At 40.1% G+C, this 25,363-nt stretch overlaps 2 protein-coding genes across 2 annotated transcripts in view; both read left to right on the top strand.

Moving 5' to 3' along the window:
- GRK2 (G protein-coupled receptor kinase 2) overlaps positions 1-12,377 on the top strand; it is a 41,783-nt gene extending 29,406 nt beyond the window's left edge. Inside the window, exons 14-21 of the mRNA XM_015826009.1 lie at positions 4,032-4,062; positions 4,417-4,517; positions 6,521-6,587; positions 6,724-6,819; positions 8,244-8,406; positions 8,615-8,751; positions 9,030-9,143; positions 10,806-12,377. Of these exons, the coding sequence (XP_015681495.1) occupies positions 4,032-4,062; positions 4,417-4,517; positions 6,521-6,587; positions 6,724-6,819; positions 8,244-8,406; positions 8,615-8,751; positions 9,030-9,143; positions 10,806-10,976 (880 nt within the window). The 3' untranslated portion in view covers positions 10,977-12,377. The remainder of the gene's footprint in view (positions 1-4,031; positions 4,063-4,416; positions 4,518-6,520; positions 6,588-6,723; positions 6,820-8,243; positions 8,407-8,614; positions 8,752-9,029; positions 9,144-10,805) is intronic.
- An 8,430-nt stretch (positions 12,378-20,807) lies between these two features.
- Positions 20,808-25,363, top strand: part of ANKRD13D (ankyrin repeat domain 13D) — a 21,059-nt gene continuing 16,503 nt past the window's right edge. The window contains exons 1-5 of the mRNA XM_015826006.1: positions 20,808-20,943; positions 22,708-22,832; positions 23,936-23,981; positions 24,539-24,682; positions 24,897-25,086. Coding sequence (XP_015681492.1) covers positions 20,820-20,943; positions 22,708-22,832; positions 23,936-23,981; positions 24,539-24,682; positions 24,897-25,086 — 629 coding nt within the window. The 5' untranslated portion in view covers positions 20,808-20,819. The remainder of the gene's footprint in view (positions 20,944-22,707; positions 22,833-23,935; positions 23,982-24,538; positions 24,683-24,896; positions 25,087-25,363) is intronic.

The raw sequence follows: 25,363 nt of genomic DNA, 5'->3' as shown, positions 1-25,363 counted from the left end.
GTTGTTCCAGCTTGCGGGACTGGCCTAGGGGAATTTTTAGAGGGGGTTTTAAATTTATCTTAATTGGATCAAATTCAAATATTTCCCTTTTAATTAATTTTAACCTGTAATGTTATTTTTGTATTTTTATCTGATTGTTAGCCGCCCTGAGTCCGCAAGGAGAAGGGCGGGATATAAATTTAATTAATAAATAAATAAATAAATAAATTCTTGATTTTCAACAATAATCAAAATAGCAAACATCAAACAATATGTTTTAAGCAAGTAGGGCCCCAAACAAAAATCAGTGTTGTGGAGTGCAGTTGTTCATTGTTAATCAGCCAGCTAAGCTGAGCTCTATAGTTTCCTCTTTGGTTTCCTGACAATCTGGTTTTCTGGCTTTATTCAGTGTTTCATGACTATAGAACTTGTTTTCTCCCCACTGGACTTTTTTTTTTTCAGTTTGGCTTCTGTAGACTTTGGTATTCCCCCAAGCCTAGCAATGCCTCCATTTTGTACATAGAAAATACCATTTGGCCAGACAGAAACAGCAGTCAGACCTGAAACATGAAATAGGGGGGGGGGGGGAGGAAGTACTTAGAAGGAGAGAGTTGTGGTGCTCAGTGTTACCTCAAAACACTTTACTATTTGAGGCAAAGGACAAGATGACTCAGCCAGATTGATAGTTGAATGCTACTTCCCTTTTATCTTCCACTGTATTTTAGAAAAAAATTAAAGGGCTATGGGGCTTTTTTTATAGTGATTTTTTTTACATGACCATCTACTTCATGCAGTAATGGAATACTAACTGATAGTTACATGCTGATAAAAACACCAATATAAAATTATCAAAGAGTCTTCAGTGTGTAAAGCAGGCCTTTCTGAAAACAATCCAAAGGCACATCTAGTCTAGCATCCAGTTTCTGAGAAGAAAGCTGAAATACTAGAGAAGAAAATCTCCATATTGTTGCCCTGTTCCTCAGGAATTCGCATTCAAACTTATATACCCTTTTCATATTTAAAGATTCTTTTTATTTCTCTTGATTGAATAGACTTGTTCTTAAATGTGTCCCTCTGAAAGTGATCTAACCCTTGTCAAGGATCTGTTTCTAGATAGATGAAATAGAATTGACTTTCAGCATTTCTGAAATTAACTGCTAGTCACTTTAATTAGGTAATCTTTAAGTGCTGATATTGGAAAGACTGTACGTTTGCATATATCATTCTATCTTTTGTCATCAAGTCATGTTATGCAAAACACAGAAAATGAGTAAGAAACAGTACAAGAGAGAAAAAGAAAGAAAAAAGAACATTAAAAAGTACATTATCACCAACTACACCTCTTCAAATTCTGCCAAACATCTTTCCAGTAGATTAATCCTTCTGTACTTTTTATATTCACTGTTGCTTCCTATCCTTCTGTAGAGGACAATAAAAGCATTTTTCAGCTGTCGGGCACAGATAGAGTCATCACACATTAAATAAGCTGTACTCCACATCCATATTTTAGTACTTTTCCAATTACATCTGCAGCCTTTTTCAGTCTTCTCACAGTACAGTACAAAGGATTTCTTATGCATCGGTTTTGCTTGGATGCTAATATTTATAGAATTTGTAACAATTCCGTTATTCAACATATAATCTTCCATAGAAAATTTTGAATACTATTTCCAGCATTGCCTTCCTTCAGTCTTAACCCAAATTGTTTTATTTTTAATTTTTAATTTCAGTCACTACTATAATCACTCAGTACAGTGTGTATGTTATAAATGTTATAAGTTATCAATGGCTTCCATAAGTTATTTATGTTATTTCAAATCACTTGAAATAATAAATTACTGTATCAAAAGCACTGCGTTTTCTCTGTCTCTTAATTTTAACTATACTCCCTTTAAACACATCATACATATTATATAATCTTCCTAATTTTTATAGCTGTTTTAAATGTATTTTTCTCTCATCTGCTGATACAGACCTCCATTGCCTATCATGGCTTTACCCAATTAAGACTTTCATATAAAATGTTTGAGTGGGATAGGGAATGTGTAAAGTAGGTTACCAGTCTTATGCATGTGTCATTTATAGCATTCCCTGCTAATAAGGCTGGTACTGGTTAGTTTGGTCATCTTTTGCCACAAGTAGAACCAAAATTTAGTTTTAATTTAAGTGTAATCATACTATGCTGGGAAAGTTTGGTCCCTCCAATATAAAGACTTCCTTTAATGCCAACACAGTTGCCTGTATCCCACTAACCAGGAGGTACATGTGGTGTATAAATACACCCAGGATATTTGGAAATGATTTATCATCAAGTATGAAACCAGGAAGACAAGTTATATTTTGATTTTAAAGTTGATGGACCTCCAGTTAAATTGAGCTGTGTAATTAAAGGGATCTATGAAATAAAACAAGGTGACTAACTGATATGGGCAATTCTGTCATGGTGGTCTGAGGAAGCTCCAGGACTAAAAAGGGGGCCTGGGATCTGTAAACAACCTTGGAGTTTGACCTGTTGAGTAATTTTCCTCAACTTGATGCTATCCAGATGGCACCAGGATCATAGCTGTTGTCCTCCAGGCTTGTTATAGTTATGCAAGCCATAAATAACTTAACGGAGCCATTGGTAACTTATAACATCTTTATCACATAGCCATTTGACAATTTTAATAATAATTGTATTAGGTTTATCAAGATATAAAATACAAAAGAAAGGGAAAAGAGTGGGAAAATGAGGGAGGGAAAAGGGAAGAGAAAGAAGTGTAGGGTGAAGGGGGAAAAAGAAAAGAAAAACATTAATTTCCAACTCTTTAGCACAGTAGAATAAGATAGTGACATTACAGCCTCAATTTCTTCCTTTAAATACTGATATGTACTAGCCATTTCTATAATAGCAAACTTATCTAATTAGAAAACCCCCAAAGTCAAAGTTTCATTTTTTTTCCATGTCGAGCACAAAATTTTTAAGTGGTTTACAAGTAAGCCATTTGAGAATTTTGTTTGTTATAATCCCAATTTATCTGGAGGTCGTCAGATTGGGAAAAACCTGGATAACGATCTGTAAGATGTTTGCAGGAATCTGTTGAATTGTATGAAGTGATTTGAAAAGAAAGGTAACTCTAATAGTCAATAAACACTGGTGTCTATTGAATGTTTAGATAAAATGGCAGTAGTTTAAAAAACTTTTTACCTCTTCTGATAATATCCAATAACAACTAATAGTCACTCAAAGCCATTGAGAGTCAGGCAGCATGCAAGTTTAATATATTATTATTATTATTATACCTAAATGTCTATGGAGATTCTCAGTCATCCAGGTCATAGTTATCCCAAAGGTGCTTTTTTTTGGTGGTGGTTTTGGTAGAAAGTGTTTTTCTTCCAACAGAGCTGAAGAAGCTTCTTGGATGAGAAACGAAACGTCTTCAAAGAAAAACAAGAAAGTCCAGTTACCTCGTGAAAAAGCACCTTTGGGATATTATTATTATGGTTGTATGGACATTTAGCCAAATGTTTAAATTGGATTTGGCATTTTTATCTAGTTATTGAGTCCTTCCCAAGGACTTGAGATAGGCCGATGTTATTGTTTAATAATATTAAAAGTATTGTCCCATGGTGTAAGCTGTTCCAAGGAAAACTTTTGAAATTGACTAATGCTGATTTTGTCAGTGCCGATGGTGTTCTGGTGCTCCAGATCTGAAATTACACCCAAGGCACCTATCACGATTGGTACTATCTTTGCTTTCTTTGGCCAGTTATTCTACTGCTATTTGCAAGTCTTTGTGTTTTGTGATTTTTCTCCAGTTCCTTCTCTATTTTGTTGTCTCCAGGTTTTGCAATGTATTTTATTATTATCTTCATCATAATCATCCGAGGATTTATACACAGAGATGGGGAACCTTGTTCCTCTGAAAATTTCTTGACACAGAAACAACCCTCTGTGGCCATTGTTGATAGAGGGCAAAACCACAGTTATAAATAGGCAGAGTCTGCAAAATTATTCCGCTCTCCTTCCTCTTTGCTATTCCATTGCATTTGAACCCATTTATCTCTTGCAGAAACATATGCAAGCACAGGATAGAAGTGAAAGTAATTCCCAATGGGTCTGTACTTTTCAAGCAGCAGAATAATGCTAAGGGCTATGGGAAATGAAATAAGAATGATTGCATGTGATTTTTGGGTTGCATATTAGCATTCTTCCTTCCTTTCTACTAGGATTATGATGGCCTTGCTGTCAGACTCAAGTTATTCACTATTTCTGTGGGATCTCCTACAGCTTCTGGAAGGGGGAATATTGTCTTTTCCAATAGCCTGAGTGAATAACAAATAATAGTTTCAAAGTTGAAGGAATTAAAATATAGAACCCTGGTGGGTTTTGCTTGGTTTCCTCTGACCTTTCCAATCTCTCACATTTTAGTTAAATCTGTCCTCCTTTTTTGATAGGCTGTGGAGCTGCCAGACTCCTTTTCACCTGAGCTACGTTCTTTGCTGGAGGGACTGTTACAGAGAGATGTCAACCGTCGGCTGGGCTGCATGGGTCGTGGGTGAGTGTCCTGCCAAGATGCCGAAGGACTTATGGGAGATGTAGAGGAATGTCAGAATGGGCCGGAGTTTTAAGGTTACTCATCCATGTTCAGTTATTGAAAAAGTTCTACTTAGAATAGAGTTGGGTTTTGGAACTCAAGTGAGAACAATTCATTCACTTTTTATTTAAGAAAAAAAAAACCTGCAAAGAATGTATTCTTTTCATACCCTTGGCTTATCAAAACATATTTCCTGAATCTATTACTGAAGAGACAATATGAGCAAAACTTCAAAACTTGGAAGTTAATGTTAATAGAACCAGCTTCATTAAAAAAAACATTCCTCAGTATGTGACTGCTGCCTTGGTTTTCAAGGCTGCCAATTTTCACCATTCCTCAGTTACAAATTCAAGCCACGATCTGATAAATCAGTGTAGATGACCTTGTGGCATGGGTGTACCAGGAAAATGCATCAGTGTTATGTAAACACCAGAAATATTGTTTTCGTATAAGTAAGGCTTTTATTTTCATGATTTTCTGATTAGCACTGAATATACATCAGGTTGAAATCAAAAAAAATTTCAGAACAATAGCTAATTTGAAAACATTAAGTGCTATTGCTCTTAAAAACATTTTTCCCGAGGAAGAAAAATCAACCAGCAAATTTGTTTTTTGCATTTTACCGTATTATGGGTTCATTTACCATTTCATAAAATAATGCATTATTCAATTTATTTCTTTTCTTCTCTAACCACTATAAGATACAATGTAATCTCTGGATAAATGCATCTAGCCCTATATATATATATATATATGATTAGGAAGCTTGCCTATATAGCTACCTGTCTCTGCGCCCGGCTTCTCAAGCGCGTAATCGGCCCATTAGTTGTATTAATCTGCAACGTAATCGCTCCAAAATGAGGGGGGGAGAGAGATAGGGGGCAGAGACAGCTTGACAGCCGTCCCCCAGGCGCTCGCACGCGCATTAGAAAAGTAATGGAGGATCTGGGCAGAACCACCGGGTCCACCAACAGGCTGCCGGATGTGAATCAACTTAGCACGTTGCAGATTAATACAACTAATGGGCCGATTACGCGCTCGAGAAGCCGGGCGCAGAGACAGGTAGCTACATAGGCAAGCTTCCTAATCACCTAGCATTCCAACCCTGATGACGTCGGCAGTCGGGCCGATGAAAGCTTGGTAACTCTTTTACTTACAAACTTGTTTGTATTAAACAGGTTTGTTTTATTTTTATCCTGGTGTTCGTTTTTTCTATATCCTATCCTATCCTATCCTATCCCATCCCATATATTGTTGCTTAAATGTATACCCTGCTAATAATTTCTGTGATCTGATCGTTCAGATTTTGGAACAATAAATGTTGCCATATACTATGCAAATTTAGAATTGTATAATTTTCATAATTTATCTTGTATTTTTATTTGGGGGGGGGGGCTCCTTTGCATTTGCTATTCATTGGAAAGAAAAAGAGCCCACAGAAAATTAGTTTCACTTCACTCCCTCTAACCTCCAAAACCATTCAAAATCTTATTCAAATACTTCTCTAGTTTCTGAGATTTTAAGCAGTATTATTTTTAAGTTTCAAACTGGAGGAGAAGCATATTTTTAATAGAAAAATAACAGCACTAGATTTAAAGTTCATGGAATAGGTTTTGCACAGTGATTTGTGCTGTTTCTGCACATGTGAAGAATTTTTAGTTTTGTAACTGCAGCAATAGACACACGTACTTTTCTGAGCAAATCAGGCATTCCAGTAGAAGATAATAGTCCGCAGATGTTGATGTAGTTAGGTTTATCTGAATTCCCCGAAGGTTTAAATTAAAAATTGAAATTCCACAATAATGGCATTCCACATTGATTATAAAAATACATAAGCATGATAAGTTATATTTGCTGTTCATAAAGATCATCGTAGCTCCAATTTTTTATCCCCTGCCTTCTAGTTCCAGCTATTGCAAAGTCAAAGATGAAGTCACTATTATCTCTTCTATATTTTCATTTAGATCGCTTGAAATAAAGGAGAATCCATTTTTCCAGGGTGTGGACTGGCAGATGGTTTTTCTCCAGAAGGTGAGGAGAGCCCTAGTTGAAAGGCCAATGGGAAAGAAAATAACACATATTTGGGCATTATGATGGGGGGGGGGGGGGAAATAAATAGGTACGGCATTTTGCTCTTTGCTAACTTTATTTCATCATATCTTTGTAGTATCCTCCACCCTTGATTCCACCACGTGGGGAGGTAAATGCAGCAGATGCTTTTGACATTGGCTCATTTGATGAAGAAGACACCAAAGGAATTAAGGTACACAAGGAGAATCTCCCAGAATTATGGTGTCCTCTGCTGAGTAGCTGCAGTTTTCTTTTATGTTATGGGAATTTCTATTTTAAAATTGATATCCCATTTTTCTTCCAAAAAAAACCAAAACTTCAAACAGGTTGTACTTACATATAGTAGAAAGAGCCAGGCAGTAGAAGATGAAATTGCACAAGAGACGGGAATTCTGTGTTTTGCCACCAGGAAATAACAGTGCCGACCAGCCTTCTCCTTCTAGTGATTACATAGGAATTCTGATTAGGTTGAAGGCTGGTGCTGAGAAAGGGCTGGCACAGAGTAACTTGTGGAATCAGGTCATTTTGCTTCAACCTCTGTGTCTAGTATTAACCAGAGTTCCCTGGAAGCTTAGAAGCAGAACACAATATTTATAGTTCTCCTTTTGTTTGCTTCCACCACTTGCAATTGCAACTGTCGTGCATCCATGATAAGTTGAAGAACTGTTTGTTATATTTGTTTAATACCTTGTTGCATCAATGCCTTGTTGATTCAGCCGGTATCTCATTTTTGAAAATTAAAAAGGCTCTGAGAAAGGATACAGTAGAATTGAGAGAGGGGAGGAAAACAAGGTACCTGCTCTTCCAGATTGTCAATGGACACAAATTATATTACTTGCATAACAAAATCATCACACGAGTGATAATTTTGTCCATTGCATACAAAGTCCATATTATCAAGACCCAATAAATCAAGGTTTTACTCTATTACTCAGTGTGGTTTCTTACTTATGGAAGACATATCTTAGAAGAAAACTACATAGATTTTTTTTTCTTCAATTCAGGGTCTTCCAATTAAGAGCGATGTGTGACTAATTTTTGTCTGTTATTGGACAACGATTATCAGATAATAAAAGCAGTGAAGTTCAGGAACTAATACATACTTTCTGAATCTTCTGGCTTGGAATGATGCGCACATAGGGTAATGTTAAGAATTGTCATGCTAGCAAATAGCCCATGAGTTTAGCACTTCACAGCCAGACAGATGCCTTAGGAAATAGTGCTAGTCAACCTCTGAACAGGTGACATGGTAATTAATTGAAATTTGTGCAGACATTTGTGAAGGAATATGTTCCTAATTGGGAAAAGATCTGAGGAAATTAAAATGTAGTAGAAAGGATGATATCTGAAATATCTACAAGGAACTGTGCAAGCTGTGAATGCTAATAGAAGGGACAGAGCTGGAGCAAATAATACTGTCAAGGAGAAAACCATAAGCCTTATTCCAGAAGTCCAAACAGAACATTTAAGCAGAATGCTGTTGAAACTGACTGAAAACTGTTGTGGGAAATCCAGAAGTAGGTAGCCTCTTGTGCTGCCGTTTCAGCAGCTGATACCCAGAGGAATGCTTTCCTCTGATCCTGGAGACATAGTGACATAACTTGCTTCTACTCCCAGCTATTGGATAGTGACCAGGAGCTGTATCGCAACTTTCCGCTCACCATCTCAGAGCGCTGGCAGCAGGAGGTGACGGAGACTGTATTTGATACAGTCAATGCTGAGACTGACAAGCTGGAGGCCCGCAAAAGAGCAAAGAACAAGCAGTTGGGCCATGAGGAAGGTGAGCCTCATTGCTGTTCTATACAAGAAACCCTTTTGCCAAAACTCAGATTTAATCTGCAAGAATTTGCTTATGGAAACTTGGGTGTTTCTTTCCTGTTTTTAGTGTGGGAAGGCTGTCTGGATTTATTGGCACTAGTCCTATTCTTCTCCCTATAACACCCCACCTTTTCGTTAGCCTTCATATTATCTTCACTTATTCTGTACAGATTATGCCTTGGGCAAAGACTGCATCATGCATGGCTATATGTCAAAACTGGGGAACCCTTTCCTTACTCAGTGGCAGAGGCGATACTTCTACCTCTTCCCAAATCGTTTGGAATGGCGTGGAGAGGGAGAATCTCCGGTAAGGAACAAGCTCTCCTTCAGTGGGTGGGAAAGACAGAATATCAGATTTAAGGTTGTATGAAGACTTGCCATACATGATTGGAAGAATTCATTTGTGTGTGTTTAGGGAAATATAGCACACAGAGGTAATGTTTGTGTGTGTTTAAGGCCATAGCACGGTACTAGGAGAAGAAGGGCACTCTGTAGATGTTGGTAAAAGATGCAGCCTGAATATTTAAGATATATGTTGGAAATTGTATTCATTAATCAAATATTTGTTGGGGGGGGACATTATAGCAGTCCCTGCTCACTATGGAAGAGATCCAGTCAGTGGAGGAGACACAGATAAAAGATCGAAAATGCATTCTGCTTAAGATCCGGGGAGGCAAGCAATTTGTTTTGCAGTGTGATGTAAGTTGTTTTGTTTTGATTTTCCCCTCTCATACAATCTCTCCTAAGAACCTTTCTTGGTGATCTATTTAATCTTTTCTGAAGTTAAACTTTGGTATCTGTCTAAGCCAGATGTTAATTTTCTATTCCTTGCAAAATAGAAAAAGAGCAAAACTAAGCAATTTGAAATTCTCTTGCATCCTGCTCTTCCTATTCCACTCTAGGCTAATCTTTGTTCCTTCTTAAAAATTGTGGTTCTTTAAAATCCCCATTATTTGCTGCCTTAGAGACTTAAGGCAGGAACTCTTCTTAGTTTATGGAAAAAGTTATTTGAGCAGTGAATCCTTTTAGTGGTCACGTATGCCTGGCAAATGCTTTTCAGAATAATCTGTGCCTATTAAAAGTTTTCAAGTAGATGCTTTAAATGCATTTGCACAATTGTTGTCCAGTTCATAAATCCAGAGGATCAGAAGCAGCTTCTATTTCAATTTTGGGAGGCAATAAGTTGTACCGTAGCTATTCCCCAGTCACTGAAAGCCACATTTACATTCTCTCTAGAGAAACACAAGCTAGGGAAACAAAGCTAAACAATTCTATCTCGTTGCTTTCTGTGGATATCTAGAGGGAGTTTATCTTGCTAAATAACGTCCCAGATGTTTGTAACCAAAATGATTTTGTAATTTGCAGATTCCATACACTACAGAGTGTGTGGGCATTAAAAAGCATTCAGGGCAAATAATAAGTGGATCCTCAGGGGCCAGAGCTATGCTGATAGGGTCAGATTAAGATTCTCTCTCTCCGGTTGCTCTCGTCTGCTGGGAGAAAACACTGGTGCTAATAGCTGGCATAGAAACATGGTGCTAAGCACTAAGGGAATCCCTGGAAACTTTAATCGTTTATATCTAAATTTTAAAAGGATAGACAAATTTTCTGATTTGGGTCAGCAGCTCAAGAATCTTAATGCATGTTAAAGGGTAATTTTTTTTGTGAGTTCAGCTTAAATGGATTATAAGTGGTATTGGAATCTAAGCACTGTTCATATTTGATGGAAGTTGCAGTCTAAAATATCTAGTGAACATATTGCCGACTTCTTTACAAGCAAAGATTCTTTAAGGAGACCAACCTATTTGTAATAAGGGCTCTGGATCAGAGTGTCACCAAAGGGCAGTGGTGGCGAACCTATGGCACGCGTGCCAGAGGCGGCACTCAGAGCCCTCTCTATGGGCATGCGCGCCGTTGTCCCAGCAGAGTTCGCCAGAGTAGCAAGCACGTGGCGTTTGGAAGCGACAGGGCAGGAAGTGAATGAGCAAGCGGCGTTGGCCCCCCGGGGATGCCCCAGAGATGGCGAGGGACTGGCCCCCGCCACGCTCACCCAGTCTGCCGTGACCACTGCAGCCATGCTACCCAGTGGGCCACGCCCCCACGCCTCCCCTGAGGGCACCACAATGCTGATGCAGCCCTGGCATTTTGCGATAAATAAGTGGGTTTTGGGTTGCAGTTTGGGCACTCGGTCTCTAAAAGGTTCGCCATCACTGCCATAGGGACAAAGTCTTGCTTACAGGGTGAAGAATAAGACTGACGATGAAATGTAATTTCTCTCTCCCTCCCTTAGTGAAATAATTGCTATTGTTTTGGAATATCTTTCTCGTGCTTCTCTGTTAATACGTCTTCTTTTTCTCTCAGAGTGATCCTGAGTTGGTGCAATGGAAGAAGGAGCTGCGTGATGCCTATCAAGAAGCTCAACAGCTGCTGCAGAGGGTACCCAAAATGAAACATAAGCCACGCTCTCCAGTGGTAGAGCTAAGCAAGGTCCCACTGATTCAGCGCAGCAGCAGTAGTACCAATGGCCTCTGACCTTCCTTGACACCGTTTCCCATCCTTAATTTATTCAGCTGGATTTGCCCACCATTCCTACCCATTCTCCTGTCTCTTCTTGCTGATCATTGTGACGTCCACCCAACCCCCAGGGATATAATGAGGGGGTGGGGTATTCAGAAATCATGGGACAGGTTCCCTCCTCCCCTATCCCCTCTGCACATGGGGATCAATACCCATTCCAGGGGTAGGAGTCTGATAAGGTGGATAAGAGTCAACTCATTCCTTAATGAACAAGGCTGAAATTAAGGCCTTGCCCCTAAATAGGACCAACAGAAGGAAATGTGAAGTGTGCCAGGCATCTTGAGCAGTTCCTTCCTACTTTCTCAACTGTGGTGCCAGATGTGTGTCAAAGTATACATGAGGAATACCACAGATCCTGCCTAGCTTGGGCCTTGTTGACATGGCATTTTGGGAATGTACATTGTCTTAAAATAAGTCCTCTTAACGCTAGCAGAGATGAGGAGAAATTCCGCAAGACAATCTGAAATTCAGACCCATTACCTTCCCATACCAAGCTCCGACAAGGGTTCTATGGCAGATCCTGAAGAAATCTATTCTAGTTCTTGCCAGAGAGATTTGAAGGATGCATTTTCAATGCATTTCCGAAAAGTGTTGGGTAGGTGGCCATTGCTAAGCATAAGCATCTCTTTCAGGATTGGCTGGGGTTCCACTCCAGGCTGGGAATGAGGTCTGGCCTTTAAACAATTACACAGTAATAGAAATTCCTAATAAAATCTAGTCCTGTTCTTTCCCAGTGTTCTGTCCAGGTCCTTAACCCTTATTATTATCTTCTCGTCCTATTGTTCGCCATTCCAAAATCTGATATTTCCAACCCAGGACAGCAGCTGCTTCTTCAGCAGCAGCCTTAGGAACTGAAATCCTTCGCTATTCCAGGCCTGAACAGGCATTCTCAATCAACAGTGCCAAATTTCAAGTGGTCTTGTGCCTGTTTCTGTTAGCCTAGCGAAGATGAAGTTGTGCTCCCTGTGACCCCAACGACAGATCTCTTGCCCAGAATATATTAAGAGCCTCCAACTCTTTTCTCTGAAGTCAGGTGAGAATTGCCCCTATTTCTGCTGTCTCCACTGTCAAAGGCTAGGCTGCTTTGCTGTGGGCAGAGGCAGGGGCAGCGGGTTTCATGCCAAAAGTGATTTGGAGCTGCCTGAGCCTCATTTCGGGGCCTCTTGAGGCTGGAGCTGGACTGCAGTAGCTGAAAACAGCCTGATCAAGGCTTCGTGCCAACTCCCAAGTGTCTGAAGGATTCTGTAAATAAATTTGTGCCAAGGGGCCAGGTTGGGTTTGAAAAGCTAAGCCTGCTCGTCTCCTCCCTCCCAGTATGCCTTGTATAAAACAGTGTTCCCTTTCAAGCCCCCACCCACCCACCCACCCAAGCGTTATGATTTCTCCCACAGGATGGTGAGAAATCTCAGGTTGAATCTCCCCCGTGTCCTTCCTCCTCCTCCTTTCATTTGCAATTAATGGGGGTTGGGGTGGACGGCTTTCAGTTGGGGGTCAGGTCTCATGCCCCAAGCGCATGCAATTGCCTCTGCTGCATGTCCCCTTCCCCCCCCCCCATGTGATGAATTTTGCCTGTTCTGCCATCTGATTTTCCCCCCTTCCTTCCAAGAAGAGGTGGAATAAAACCCCTGTCCCTGCAGTGTCTGTAAATATTGATCTCTGGTTTGTTTCTCTGGGTTATTATTATGGATTTTTTGCCGATTTTTGAATGTGATTTTAATGAGTGGGATAAATACTGTTTTTATAATAAAAAATCCAAAACCCACAAGTGCATACTTATGAATTCTTCTGTGGCTTCTACTGCCGGAATGATAAAAACGGGTCACCAGCACTGACCATATGGATACACATGTTTGGGGTTTGCAGTACCGTAAGTAAGCAAACCTCTCTTCAGAGGACAATTTGCTGGTAGGGACAGCAATAACCGTCCCATGTTTTTATCTTGAGCTTGTCTAAAGAATATGTTTTATCTTCTTATTACAGATGCTGCTGAGAGAAGCTTTATTTTTTACTGCCTCTAACCCTACAGGCTTCTTTCCTACTAGACAGGAAGGGAGGCCTTCAAGCTAGTGTAGAAAATGGGAGATGATACCCCTTTTTGGAATATTAATTAAGGTAATAATTTCTCATCCCTGTAATCAAAAGACTGGTGGCCTATTTGCTTCAGTATTTTAAGAAGCAGTGGCCTTAACACCCAACTAGATAACAGTTGGGAAAAAAATACCTTAGAAAAAGGCAGTGGCGAGCCATTTTTATATCATGCAAGAAAATCTGCATGGATATGTTCATATAAATATACCAGGAATGCCCCAGCAAGTAGCAGCGTAGTTGTTTATTTGTTTACTTATTTATATTATTTGATATATGTAGCCACCTATCTCAAATATGTGGTTCTAAGGGGTTTCCAATAAAATACCAGCCCATTGTATTTTAGCTATGTAGCTTTGATCAGCTCTTGGATGGAAGATCCTAAGAATTTCAGGATTATGCTGGGAAGACCAGCCCCTCCAAGGCAAAGGACTTCTATAACATTGCTGAGAAAACTAGACACAATGACATCTTTATATATTAATTTGGCATTACAGTTATAGCAGTCAATAAGCTGGTTTACCCAGTATACTTGGCCACAATGTGGTTTGTTGGATTTTGACATAGTGTGTGTGAACTAGACCAGGGGGTCCCCAATTCCTGGGCTGCAGCCCACTACTGGGCCTTGAACGTTCAGAGCAGGCAGCAGAAGTGGTGGGCGAGCACATGCCCATCCTTGCTTGCGTGAGCAGTGGGAAAGCGCATGCGCACACACTACATTTATGTGAATGTACAAATGGAGCTGCATGTGCGCTAGCCCACCATTCACTCAGAACCATCCCCTCTTCCTCCAGCTGATCTGCCAAGCCAGAAAGGTTGGGGAACTCTAAACTAGACCACTGTAATTGGAGAAAACAAGTTTTGGTTTAGCAAAATTTGTAACTTCAGTTAATAACATTTGGGAGGAAAAAGTACGCCACTTTTGTTTTTATAAATCCTAGGTGCATATGCTCTCCCTATAAGAATACATAAATCCTTCATTCATCCTTAAATACATCAATTCTGTCCTCAGTTCCACCCAGCTAACACTATCAGCATCTAATAATGCCAACTACATACTGGGAGTTCATTTGCCTGCTTATATAAATCGCCAGCCAGATATTGAAATCATTGAAGTTATTTTTTTTCATTCAGGCAATAAAATTATTCCCTTTTAAAAACTAATGAAATCAAACTTGGTTCTCATCTTCTGAGAATGTTTTGTCTGTCTTGCTAGGTCGTTAGATGACAAGAAAGAATTTTATGATTCTCTTCGCTGCCATCTAACGATTCTGTTTTTTCAATCTGTTGAGTTTGAGAGGCATGCAAGTTTAATAAAGTTGTTAGTTTAAATTGTCTTTGACATGTCAGTGGCAAATGAACTTATCATTGATCAGTGGTTGTATCATGAGAAATATTTAAGCTTGCCTATGACAACAAAGAAAATGGTGTATCTTTCTTCCATATCACAACCCCTCAAATCTTAGTAATGGTAGTAGAATATAATTCACAGAATAGCTGAGCGGGGACTCAAGGTAAGTTACAAACTAGCCAGTCCCATCCTCTTATCTCCTCATAGTTATTTCCTAGCCCCTACCACCCAAAATAGTTGCTTCCTTCTGCACAATGGTAGGGCTGAGCCTATACAGTACTGTATTGTAATGTCTGTATGCCATCATTGGCCAATAAGGTTCTGCTTGTTCCCAGAGGACAAATTAGAAGTTAGGCTTATGCAAAAGAATAAACACTATTTCTTACATTAAGAAAAGCAATATTCTGAAACCGGTGACAAAATGCTTCTGCTAACACACAAGTTGCTATGCTTCAGCAAAATTACTTTACAGAGGATATTTCACCAGGAATAGATTAACTAGAATTTATCAGCAAATTTAGTTCTGTTTATTGGACCTATAAGACCTTACACTTCGTGTAAGCAAGCAATTTGGTTACATTTTCCTCCACTTCTACTCAGGAACTATAAAAGGAAACATACCAAAACCCCAAAGTACAAATTTAAAATCCTATTATGAGTAAATTTCAAAAATTGTAACTGCTACTGGAATGAATTCTTGTCAACTTGGTAATACTTGGGTTTTGCATAGAATCTAGATATAATGGTACACAAAGTCCTTAACTTACAACCATTCATTTAGTGACCATTTGAAGTTACAGCAGCACTGAAAAAAGTAACCTAGGACCAGTCCTCACATGTATGTACTGTCGCAGTAATTCCCACAGTTGCATGATCAAAATTTGGGTGTTTGCAACCAACATATATTTACAAAGTTGCACTTTCTGGACCAAAATTGTGTGTGTGTACATGCATACATTAAAAAAATCCTCACCCTTATGGGTGGTCTGCTTCAATCTCAGATCCTCTGCTAGAGACTTGGGGAGTTTGTTCTACATAATATCTTAGCTGTTCCTAGTACTGCACTCTTTAGGACAGAGAGCTCTAATGTTGTTACTGGGATCTATTGGAGCCATTCTGCCAGCTTAGGAATGGCTAAGCACTCCTACCAACACTGGGACTACTTTGGCCTTTATTTTCTCCATCCTCTCAAATTCCTCCTTCAGGACCCAGTACTTCTCCAGCTTCTCATACACCTTCCTGATGTTGTCATTTGGCACTGTTACATCTATCACCACCGCAATCTTCTGGTCCTTGTCTACTATCAGTGTCTGATTGATTGGTTAGTGCCCATCTATCTGGATGTGAAAGTCCCACAGCATATTAGCCCTCTTATTCTCCAAAACTTTCAGTGGAATCTCCCATTTAGACTTGGGAGGGTCTAGCCCATGCACTATGCAGATGTTCCTGTACACAAGCTCAGCTACCTATTGTGCTATTCCATGTATGCTATTTCTGCCTGCATCTTACACTCTGGTGTTATGTGTTGGACTGTCTCTGAGACCTGTCTGCATAGTCTGTACCTCTGGTCCTGTCTAGTGTGGTAGACCCCTGCTTCTATGGATCTGGCATTTTATCCCTATTCTTGTGCTACTATGATCAGTATCTCAGGGCTGTCTTAATAAAAGACAACACCAGGCATCTGATGTAGTTGAATTCATTTCATGAAAATGTAGGCCGTAATCAGTAAAGTGTAAAGGTACCCAAGATTTTTGTTGTTGCTTTTCCTAAAAACAGCCATATCCCATAAATTGGCAAAAAAAACCACAACAGAATTCAGTCTGGGCCAGACTTAAAAGGGTTTTCTCTTCAGAAGTGGTCTTCCTGGAGATAAATACGGGTATGAATTAGGCAGAAATGTACTGCGGTGTAAAAGCACAGTTGAAAGTCAACACAAGGGCCCATTAAAATGAACACAAGAGCGACTCCTTGCAAAAAATGAAAAAAATAAATGTGGTTCTCAAAAAAGCCTGAGTTATATTTTTTATTACTTGAAGAGCACCCTGCTTAAATGAGGATTCCTGGTGATCTCACTAAAAAAAAAAAGGCTTTCTTAGCCTTGCTGTTTTACAGTACCGCCTCTTCACTTCCTTTGCTACATTTTTTGAGGCCTAGTCATGGAAGGCCTTTCCCAAAGGAAGCCAATTCTTTTCAAGTTTACTTGGTGCCAATTTTCCTGTCCCTTTAATCAATAAACACAACTGTTTGATGAAGTTGGATTAGGGCAGCCCGTCAGACAGACCTGTAGTATCTGGGAGAGAGAGAGAGAGTGAACAGGCGTTGGATAAGAAAACCTGATCCTTGAAAAGCCATTTGGAAGTAAAATGAAAGAACTTTTGCAATTCATTTTTGGAAGACTGCCCTGAAATCCTAGCAGTGTCTGCTAAGGAGGGGTAAGTTTAACTAAGGTCAGTCAAGCTCATTTTGCCTAGGTATGACCCTAAACTAGGGCAAGGTTGTTCAAATCTAATAAACAAGGACAGGATTACATGGTAAGAGGAATCCCCATCCCAGGTATTTGAACAATACAAATGTTAATTTATTTTTTTTAAAAAAATGAAGTATCTACTTAGCATTGTTGGAATATATAAATATGACTATTAGTTACGCAGCTGGTTAGAGCTCACACTCTGCAAACCGTACTGTAATCTCTGCCAAAGGAAAGGCATTCTGCCCATGCTCAAATGCCTCTTTTTTTTTTGGATCCCCGTGATCCTTGACGAAGCCGTTCCCCTCTGGAGCTAAACGTGGCATAGAATGAAACGCTGCGGTAAATAAAACGACCCTGAGAAATGCTTCTTTCTCCTGCAAAATCCATGCATTTGCAGTCAAGGAAGGAAAAAGACTCGCCGCCCACCCGCCCCGCAGCAAGCGAACCCACCAGCGCAGCGCCGTTTCTTGTTCATTCTCCCGCGTAGGGAGGCGAACCGGGAGGCAGGGACACCCCCCGGGCATTAGCAGCCTCTAAGGTCTGCGCCTGCTGCGCTGCCCGGTCCCTCCGGTTGCAGGCGGCGGTGACGCACGGGGGTGCCGCTGCCGCCCAAGCCCTCCGAGCGCCTTCCTCTCGCGTGGGCTGGCGCTGAGAGCCAGGCCGGAAAAGTGCCCAGGCTGGGCCAGGTTTCCGCACCCCGACCGCTGTCTCCTCCCTGCGCCTCGGAGGCCCGCCCCTTCTTCCCAACCCACCGCTCTCTGGCTCTGGGTCGACCTCGGGAGCCGCAGCGCACCCCGGCCAGGCCGCGCGGCGCCCCTCCCTCGCCTCGCCTCGCCTCGTCTCGCCTCTCGGCAGCGCTTCCGCCACCGCAGCGGGCCCAACGCAGAGGCGAGCAGGACGGGAGCTGGTGCTGGCTGGGTAGCCGTCCCCCGGGAAGGCCTCGGGCAGAGAGGGACCGGAGCGGAGACCCGGCCAGGCGCGGGGACATGGTGACGGGATGGCCCGCATCGCAGACGCCTTCCCTCTGCACCTGCTCGTCTGGCACAACCGGCACCAGGCGCTGGACAGCGAGCTGCGCAAGGGACAGGTACGCGGAGCCCCCTCCCCAGCCCGGGACGTCTGTTTTTCTGCCTTGTCGCCCAGTCCAGCCTGCCTTCCCTCTCAGCCCGAGCTGAGGGGCGCAGGGAGCGGGGACGTGATGGAAAGAGTCCCGAGCTTCTGCTTTCCCATTTCATCCTCTCGCTGTCAGGGGAAGGGGCAATGAACGAGGCCTGTGCTCTGGCCCTAATCCTGAGATGGCTACTCCTAATCTAGATTTCACTTGCATCCCTTGGAACCTGCTTCTAATGAATTTCCCTCTTCCCCCTTCCTGGATTGAAAAATGTCCGACGAATATTTCCAGATACCACAGTAGTTGGGAATCAACTCAGTCTCGGGGTAACCCTGGTGCTGCATCTCCATTATTTCTCTCCTGTCTCAGAACTCTTATTTCCTTCCTCTCCATTGCAACCCAAGTAGTAGTTTGAGGATACATAGATCAAGCCACATTTCATTTGGAAATCCCCACATTCTAGACCTACCTTAACAATAGACACTTCGAAGAATAGAGTATTCCTCCTTTTTGGAAATCCCACAATCTAGCATGCCTTCAGTCATATTTACTCTGCAGCTTCCCCCAGACGGGATATGAGGGCAAATCTTGCTAAGGATCACATGAAGTTGACATACATGCCTCTGCCATGATTATAACATTCTCTGGTATGGAGGGCAGGCTTTTCCTATTCTCCTTCCCATTTCAGCTTCTTATTCAGGACACATAATGTACAAATGGCCACCATTTTGGGAAAAGATAAAATATTATTAAACTTAAGCATATGTGAACTCAGCTGACCCTGGTTCTTTCTTTGGCCATTTCTACACTTAAACAAATAAAATGAAGACTTCACTCTAGGACTTACAGTGATATTCAGTCATAGTTGCCATTGTGGTCATTATTACTATTATATGTACACTACCCAGGGATGGATGGATGACTCTAAAAGATTCTATAAGGTTTCATATTGTTTTAAATTTCATACTAAAATATTTCATACTGTTGAAAATCTTCCTTTTACTACTTTTTTTAGTATAGGCTATTTGAGCCTGTGCCTATTTGTACTTTCTCCAGTGCACTGTTTAACATTGTCAAAAATGCTTTGCAGATTTCACTTCCTGCTTGTCCTGCAGATTATCATCATGCATTGAATGGGCACTTGTGTTACAAAAAAAGGATAGAGATAGACAGTCTCAGATTGGTAGTTTATTGGGTTTCAGCCGATTTTATATATTTGCTTTTGTACCTGGAGGTTAAAACAAGGAGAACAGTGCCACCAGAACACCTGGGCTATCTTGCCTGATAATTGTTTTGGAACTGAGGCAAAATGGGGATCAGTTCATTTGAGTTTTAAAAGGTCTGAGCTGTGAAATGATGATAACTTCAGAAAGCAAAAAAATCTTACTCGTTTTTCTGAAACAAAAAGAGGAAATTATTTGGAGCATCTGGAAAGTGAATTTTGGGAAAATAATAAAGACTTTGAATCATCTAGCCATCCAGATACTTCTGGAAGTTTACAAATATGGTGCTAAATGCAATTACTGCATCCTGTTTATCCCTGTTTTTTTTTCTCTCCCTATCTCTATAAATGTGGAAATTCTGAAGAAGAGCTTGTAAAAGAGCATAGCATACCATATTGGGAATACTATGTCAAGAGAGAGTAACAAGTTTATAAATGGCAAATGATTTGGGGTAAAATTGATGAGGCCTTTTGAGCAAGTCTCCTTTCTTTTCCTTTGTTTCTTTGTTCCTTTCTTGCTTTCTTCCATCCATCCTACATAAAATGGATGTGAGGTATTTAGTGGTTGTTCAACATGCATATTCCCTTTGAATTTAATTGGTAATCTGTGGTTCATCTACTAGTGAGTCAAATATCTCTGAAAAATGTATACAACAGTTTCTACCCCCTCAAAGTTCATTTTTAAGCTGCTCTTAACAGATTCTCAGAGTTGCAATAGTTGCAACTTCATTGAAAGAAGTCTGGAATAGATTATTTCTAAAGTATCTTCCACCTCTATAATTCTACACTTTCTCCCTGTCATATTTTCCCACTAGTGAATTACAAATCAATTGATTTAAAAAAACCTATAATTCCTTGCTCAGTGCTAGTAGCTGTTAGATTATGTAGGGTGGATGCTTATTAAATTAGCCTCCTCTAAATAATCTTAACTACATTGCTCAAAACATGGTTTTCTTTCATTTTTCTTATTTTTTTATTTACTATGTAAATGGGCATTGTAGTGTATACCTTTTGCCATTAAAAAGCAAATCCAATTGGGCTAATCTTAGCCCTTTTATCAGAAGGAAAGAAAGATTGTTGATGTGAATGGCTACCCTTACAATAATGAAACTCTGGAAGATAACACTGCAAGACTCTTTCATCAGGAAGTCAGAATTTACTACCAGTACTGGATTACAAACCAATTCATGGACTGAAATACCACTGTATGCTCTAATTTACATTAAACAGCACTATTGGTTCTTCAGTCCTTCAGCTAGTGAATAAAACTGTATTAGAATTCCTATTATTGACCTTTGTGTCAGTTCAGTTAACTATATGAATTATATCTAATCCTGGATGGCCTTAGAGATAAAGAAGAACAGTATCTAAGAACAAGTGCTGGCTGAATTACATTCTTTAACAGAAGATATTTGGACAAGGCCATTCTCAAGATTGAATCCCAGCACTGAAAATTAATTGAGCTTGCAGTTGATGTTAAACACCATGCTTGTTTTACCTGGAAAATATTTCTTATCCAGATCATTAATTCTCTGATTCTCTTACAGCATGATATTGAAATGCTTGACCCACGTGGCCGGACACCTTTGGAACTGGCAGTGTCCCTCGGAAACTTGGAATCTGCCCGTGTGCTGCTGCGACACAATGCCAGTGTGGGTCAGGAGAATGCCAATGGCTGGACAGGTAGGACATAGATGAAAGCCTGTATAGCTAGAGGAACTAGAGGCCTCCCTCATTTACTTCCTGGCTTTGGTGGCAAAAGATTGTTAGTTTGCATGAATTTTTAAAAAGCCTGCTTAACAGTGTGAAAAACTATTAGTTTTTTTGCTTGTTAGGTATGCAAGCTTCCTAGTCTACAGCATTTAAAATATTTTTGGACAGGTTATCAGATGGGGAGTGTGGGAGTGAATCAAATGGATAAAATGGGCTCAAGGATTTGTTTTTAAAATAAAATAATTTCTTATACGGCAGGCAAGGAAAGGTACAATATTGGAAAGAATTGACAGTTGGACAGAGGAAGGCAAAACTATTGAAAAATTAAGGACTTGTGACATCGGGTCTGCTGTGAGGAATAGACAATGAAGGATGGAAACTATTGTTTTCTCGTGAGACAGTAAAACTTCACTTCCTTCTAGCCTCTGGTCAACTCCTTATCTTTCAGACTTGTTTCTGGCAAAGGACAAGCTTGTCCAAATGTCTCTATGAGGTGGCCGTAAATGCTTCTTATTGTGTATCTGTTTTAAGACTGCCAATAGACCATAGGTGGTCCATGACTTACTACAACAATTGAGGCCAAAATTTCTGTTGTTAAGTGAGACAATTGTTAAGTAAATTTTGCCGCATTTTGTGACCTTTCCTGCCATAGTTGTTAAGTGAATCACTGCAGTTGTTAAGTTAGTAACACGTTAATAAAGTGAATCTGGTTTCCCCATTGACTTTGCTTGCAAAGCAAAGGTTGCAAAAGGTGATCATATGATCCTGGGACACTGCAACCATCATAAATATGAGTCAGTTGCCAAGCGTCTGAATTCTGATCACTTGACTATGGGGATGCTGCAATAGTCATAAGTGTGAAAAAGGGTCATAAGTCACTTTTTTCAGTGCTATTGTAACTTCAAACGGTCACTAAACAAACTATTGTAAGTCAAGGACTATATGTATGTCTAGTGGTTAATCACTGTATGTTTTAATTTGAATTTTTAAAATTATCTCTAAGATATAAAAAAGCAAATCTGTGAAGCAAAAACATTAAAACAAAAACTATACAAATAATAATAATAATAATAATAATAGTAATAGTAGTAATAATACACAGTTAAAGTGTTTCCTGAAACACCATGATATAAATCAGCATTAGATGGAATTACGTTCATATTGAAACCTGAGAAAATTTAGACTTCTCTTTTAAGAAGAAAAATTACTAACCAAATATACTTTGTGAAACATTCTTGCCAAGCCATCTAATGCTGATTTACATCTTTAACAAGGGTTATTTAGCAAGGACATCTTCATACTTCAGCAGATTTCTTTGTGAGATTTACCAAAAAGGTGTTTCCTCATGATTTCACCTGTGTTTTATGTCAGCTTAGTTGTTGCCTTCTACTAATGGAATATTTAAGTTGCAGATAAAAGAGTAGGCTTGCAACTTTATGCAATTTTCTTGGTATTACCTTTCCCACTCTTTCTGCTAACATTCCCAGAACCTTGCATTGTTGACATAAATGAGCATAATTCTAGTTTTTTCTGGCAGTTAGACATTTCCTTTTGATAGATACAGAATACAGATACCGATAGTTCAAGAGGTTGAATCTGATTCTGCTAACTGGATGTGAGAATAGAGATAAAATTCATATGGGGTTAGAGATAAGGTATGGCATGATGAAACAGAAGTAGGATCCAAGAAGCTAGATACTTACTGTTTCCTTACACTCTTTCCCTGGCATCTAGTCCTTCAAGAGGCTGTAAGCACCGGAGATCCAGAGATAGTACAGTTGGTACTCCAATATCGTGATTACCAGCGTGCCACACGGCGACTGGCTGGCATTCCAGAATTACTCAACAAACTACGTAGAGTATGTATTAATATAATCTTCCAGATGACTTGGAGTATTTTCCATTCTCTTTTGGGGTCTGCAAATATTTATTTTGAGATATCCATCCTCTGGCTTTGTCAAATATCTTGACAAAAGTTGTGAAGAGGAAGAAATTAAACCTTGTCCAACAATTTCTTATGCAGCTTTCCTCAGTTTGGTGCCTCTCAGGGAAACTTGTATTATGAGAGATGTAATCTTGCACTTTGGAAGAGCATACATCTAGAGAAGTCTAAATGAAGAGAAGTTTTTGTGGATTGTTCTTCTGTTATTCCAAAGATCTGGTTGAATTTGGTTAAAAAAAATAATAGTCTAGATACAAGTAGTCCTCGATCTATGACTACAATTGAGCCTGGGATTTTGGTTGTAAGTTGTTGCAGTTGTAAGTTGAGTCACCATATGACCGGACTTGTTTTTATGATGACCGTTATGTAAGTCATTGCAGTTATTAAGCAAATCGCATAGTTGTAAGTCTGAATCCAGCTTATAGACACTGTTTGTTGCTTTTTGCTGGAAAATAGCAAAAAACATTACAATACACAACCACATGATCCTGGGATGCTGCATCTGGCCATAAACATGAGTCAGTTGCCAAGTGCACAAAATGCAGTTGTGTGACTGCAGGGGTGATGTGACAGTTGTAATGTTGAGGACAAGTTGTAAGTAACCTTTTTCAAGTCCATCATAACTGAACAGTTGTTAAGTAACCCCATGTTAGTCAAGGACTACTTGCAGTTAGCATCATTAACGTCCTTTTTTCTGTCCAAAGTAAGTACAGTAATATTGTAGGAAATATATTTGAACAGCACACTTTCAGGATTTCAGAATTGCTGGGAATCCTGAAAACATCAACACTGATCTTTTTAATCTTTTCTTCTTCAATATCTTTTGAAACACTCTTGACCTTGCTAATTACTAAACCTAATTGCATATTATACTCCTACTGACAAAAGATTTGTCATATAGTGTTAAAGCCCTGAATATTTCAGAGGAAAAACATATCGAGGTTGTATCTTCCTGTCCCTTGTCTTGTTTGTACTGATCTTACTTCTGGTTTGTAGTGAACTAGTTTTCCATTTCCTCAGGCCCCTGACTTCTATGTGGAAATGAAGTGGGAGTTTACCAGCTGGGGTAAGTCAGTACTTCAGATGTCCAATTCAGTGAGTAAAGAGAAAAGATGAACACAAGATAGAAAAGATGGCAGGAGAAGATGGCGTTGCAGAGAAATATTTGAACTAAGGAATGAGGTTTCCATGTTTGGTCATTATCATTACTTTTCAGAATAGATTTGGCCACTAACTTTCAAAAAGTGCATCATTGGCAGAGCACGGGGACTAACTCTTTGTTTTGTGAAAAAGGAATTCTGCCTCTTGTTCTACAGTCAATTTAGTGGCTTCTTCCGTGGGCAGTCTATCCAGGCGGTTTTAACATGTAATAACACAACTAGTGCTCCAGAGTTTTTAGGTGATAATTTGGAAGGTTGGGAAGGTCCCACACAGATGCCTCAGGGACCTATTAAATTTGTTGTTTACTCTTAGGCATGTTGCTGTCTCATCTTATCCTATTTTACAGTGGCTATAATTCCTTCATGGAAGAACAGACTTGTACAAATGTGACTCATTATTTAATAGTTCCAGGTAATGATCCTTATGCCTCTGTTTATTCTCTTTTTCTCTCTCTCTCTGTAGTGCCTCTTGTCTCCAAGATATGTCCAAGCGATGTGTATCGCGTATGGAAGCGGGGTGAAAACCTGCGGGTGGACACTACCTTACTGGGCTTTGAGCACATGACCTGGCAGCGGGGCCGGCGTAGCTACATCTTTAAAGGCGAAGGTCAGAATATCCCTTTCTCGGGAGATGGGTGTGTACTCATGTGTGCTTTTGGTAGCAAGTGTTTTTCTTACAACAGAGCTGAAAAAGCTTCTTGGATGAGAAGCGAAACGTCTTCAAAGAAAAACAAGGAAGTCCAGTTATCTTGTGAAAAAGCACCTTCGGGATTTTTCTTCCAGTGTTGCATTTTCATCCTCTTTCTCCTCCTGTTATTTAGATGAGAATGCTGTGGTAATGGAAGTTGACCATGACAAGCAGGTTGTGTACACCGAGACATTGTCACTAGCCTTGCATGAGCCCGAGCTGATGCTGGCTGCCATGCAGCCTTCGGAGGAACATGTTGCCAGCCGCCTCACGTCTCCTATTGTCTCCACCCACCTTGATACCAAGAATATTGCCTTCGAGCGGTGAGCTTTGGCAAACGAAAGGGAATGTATTGTTCACCGGTACTATCAGTGCCTTTATATGCGGGATTGTGCGGGAGGAGCAGGAACATAGTGACCCTGCATGGCAATTGTTGGGGAGCAAAAGCAGGAGAGACTACAGAAGCTTTTGCTTTGATCCTGTAAGCTGCTTGATGTTCTTATACCGTATGAGGGAGCCAAGGAGATCAAAATTGAAGTGAGACCCAAGTTGGAAAGAGGGTTTCTCTGATTCTTTGAGCACAAAATAGTTTTTTTCAGG

The sequence above is a fragment of the Protobothrops mucrosquamatus genome, unplaced genomic scaffold (genome assembly GCF_001527695.2).
Source record: "Protobothrops mucrosquamatus isolate PMUCROS unplaced genomic scaffold, P.Mucros_1.0 scaffold2928, whole genome shotgun sequence".
Classification (NCBI taxonomy): Eukaryota; Metazoa; Chordata; class Lepidosauria; order Squamata; family Viperidae; genus Protobothrops; species Protobothrops mucrosquamatus.
This window is presented reverse-complemented; position numbering and strand designations above follow the sequence as displayed.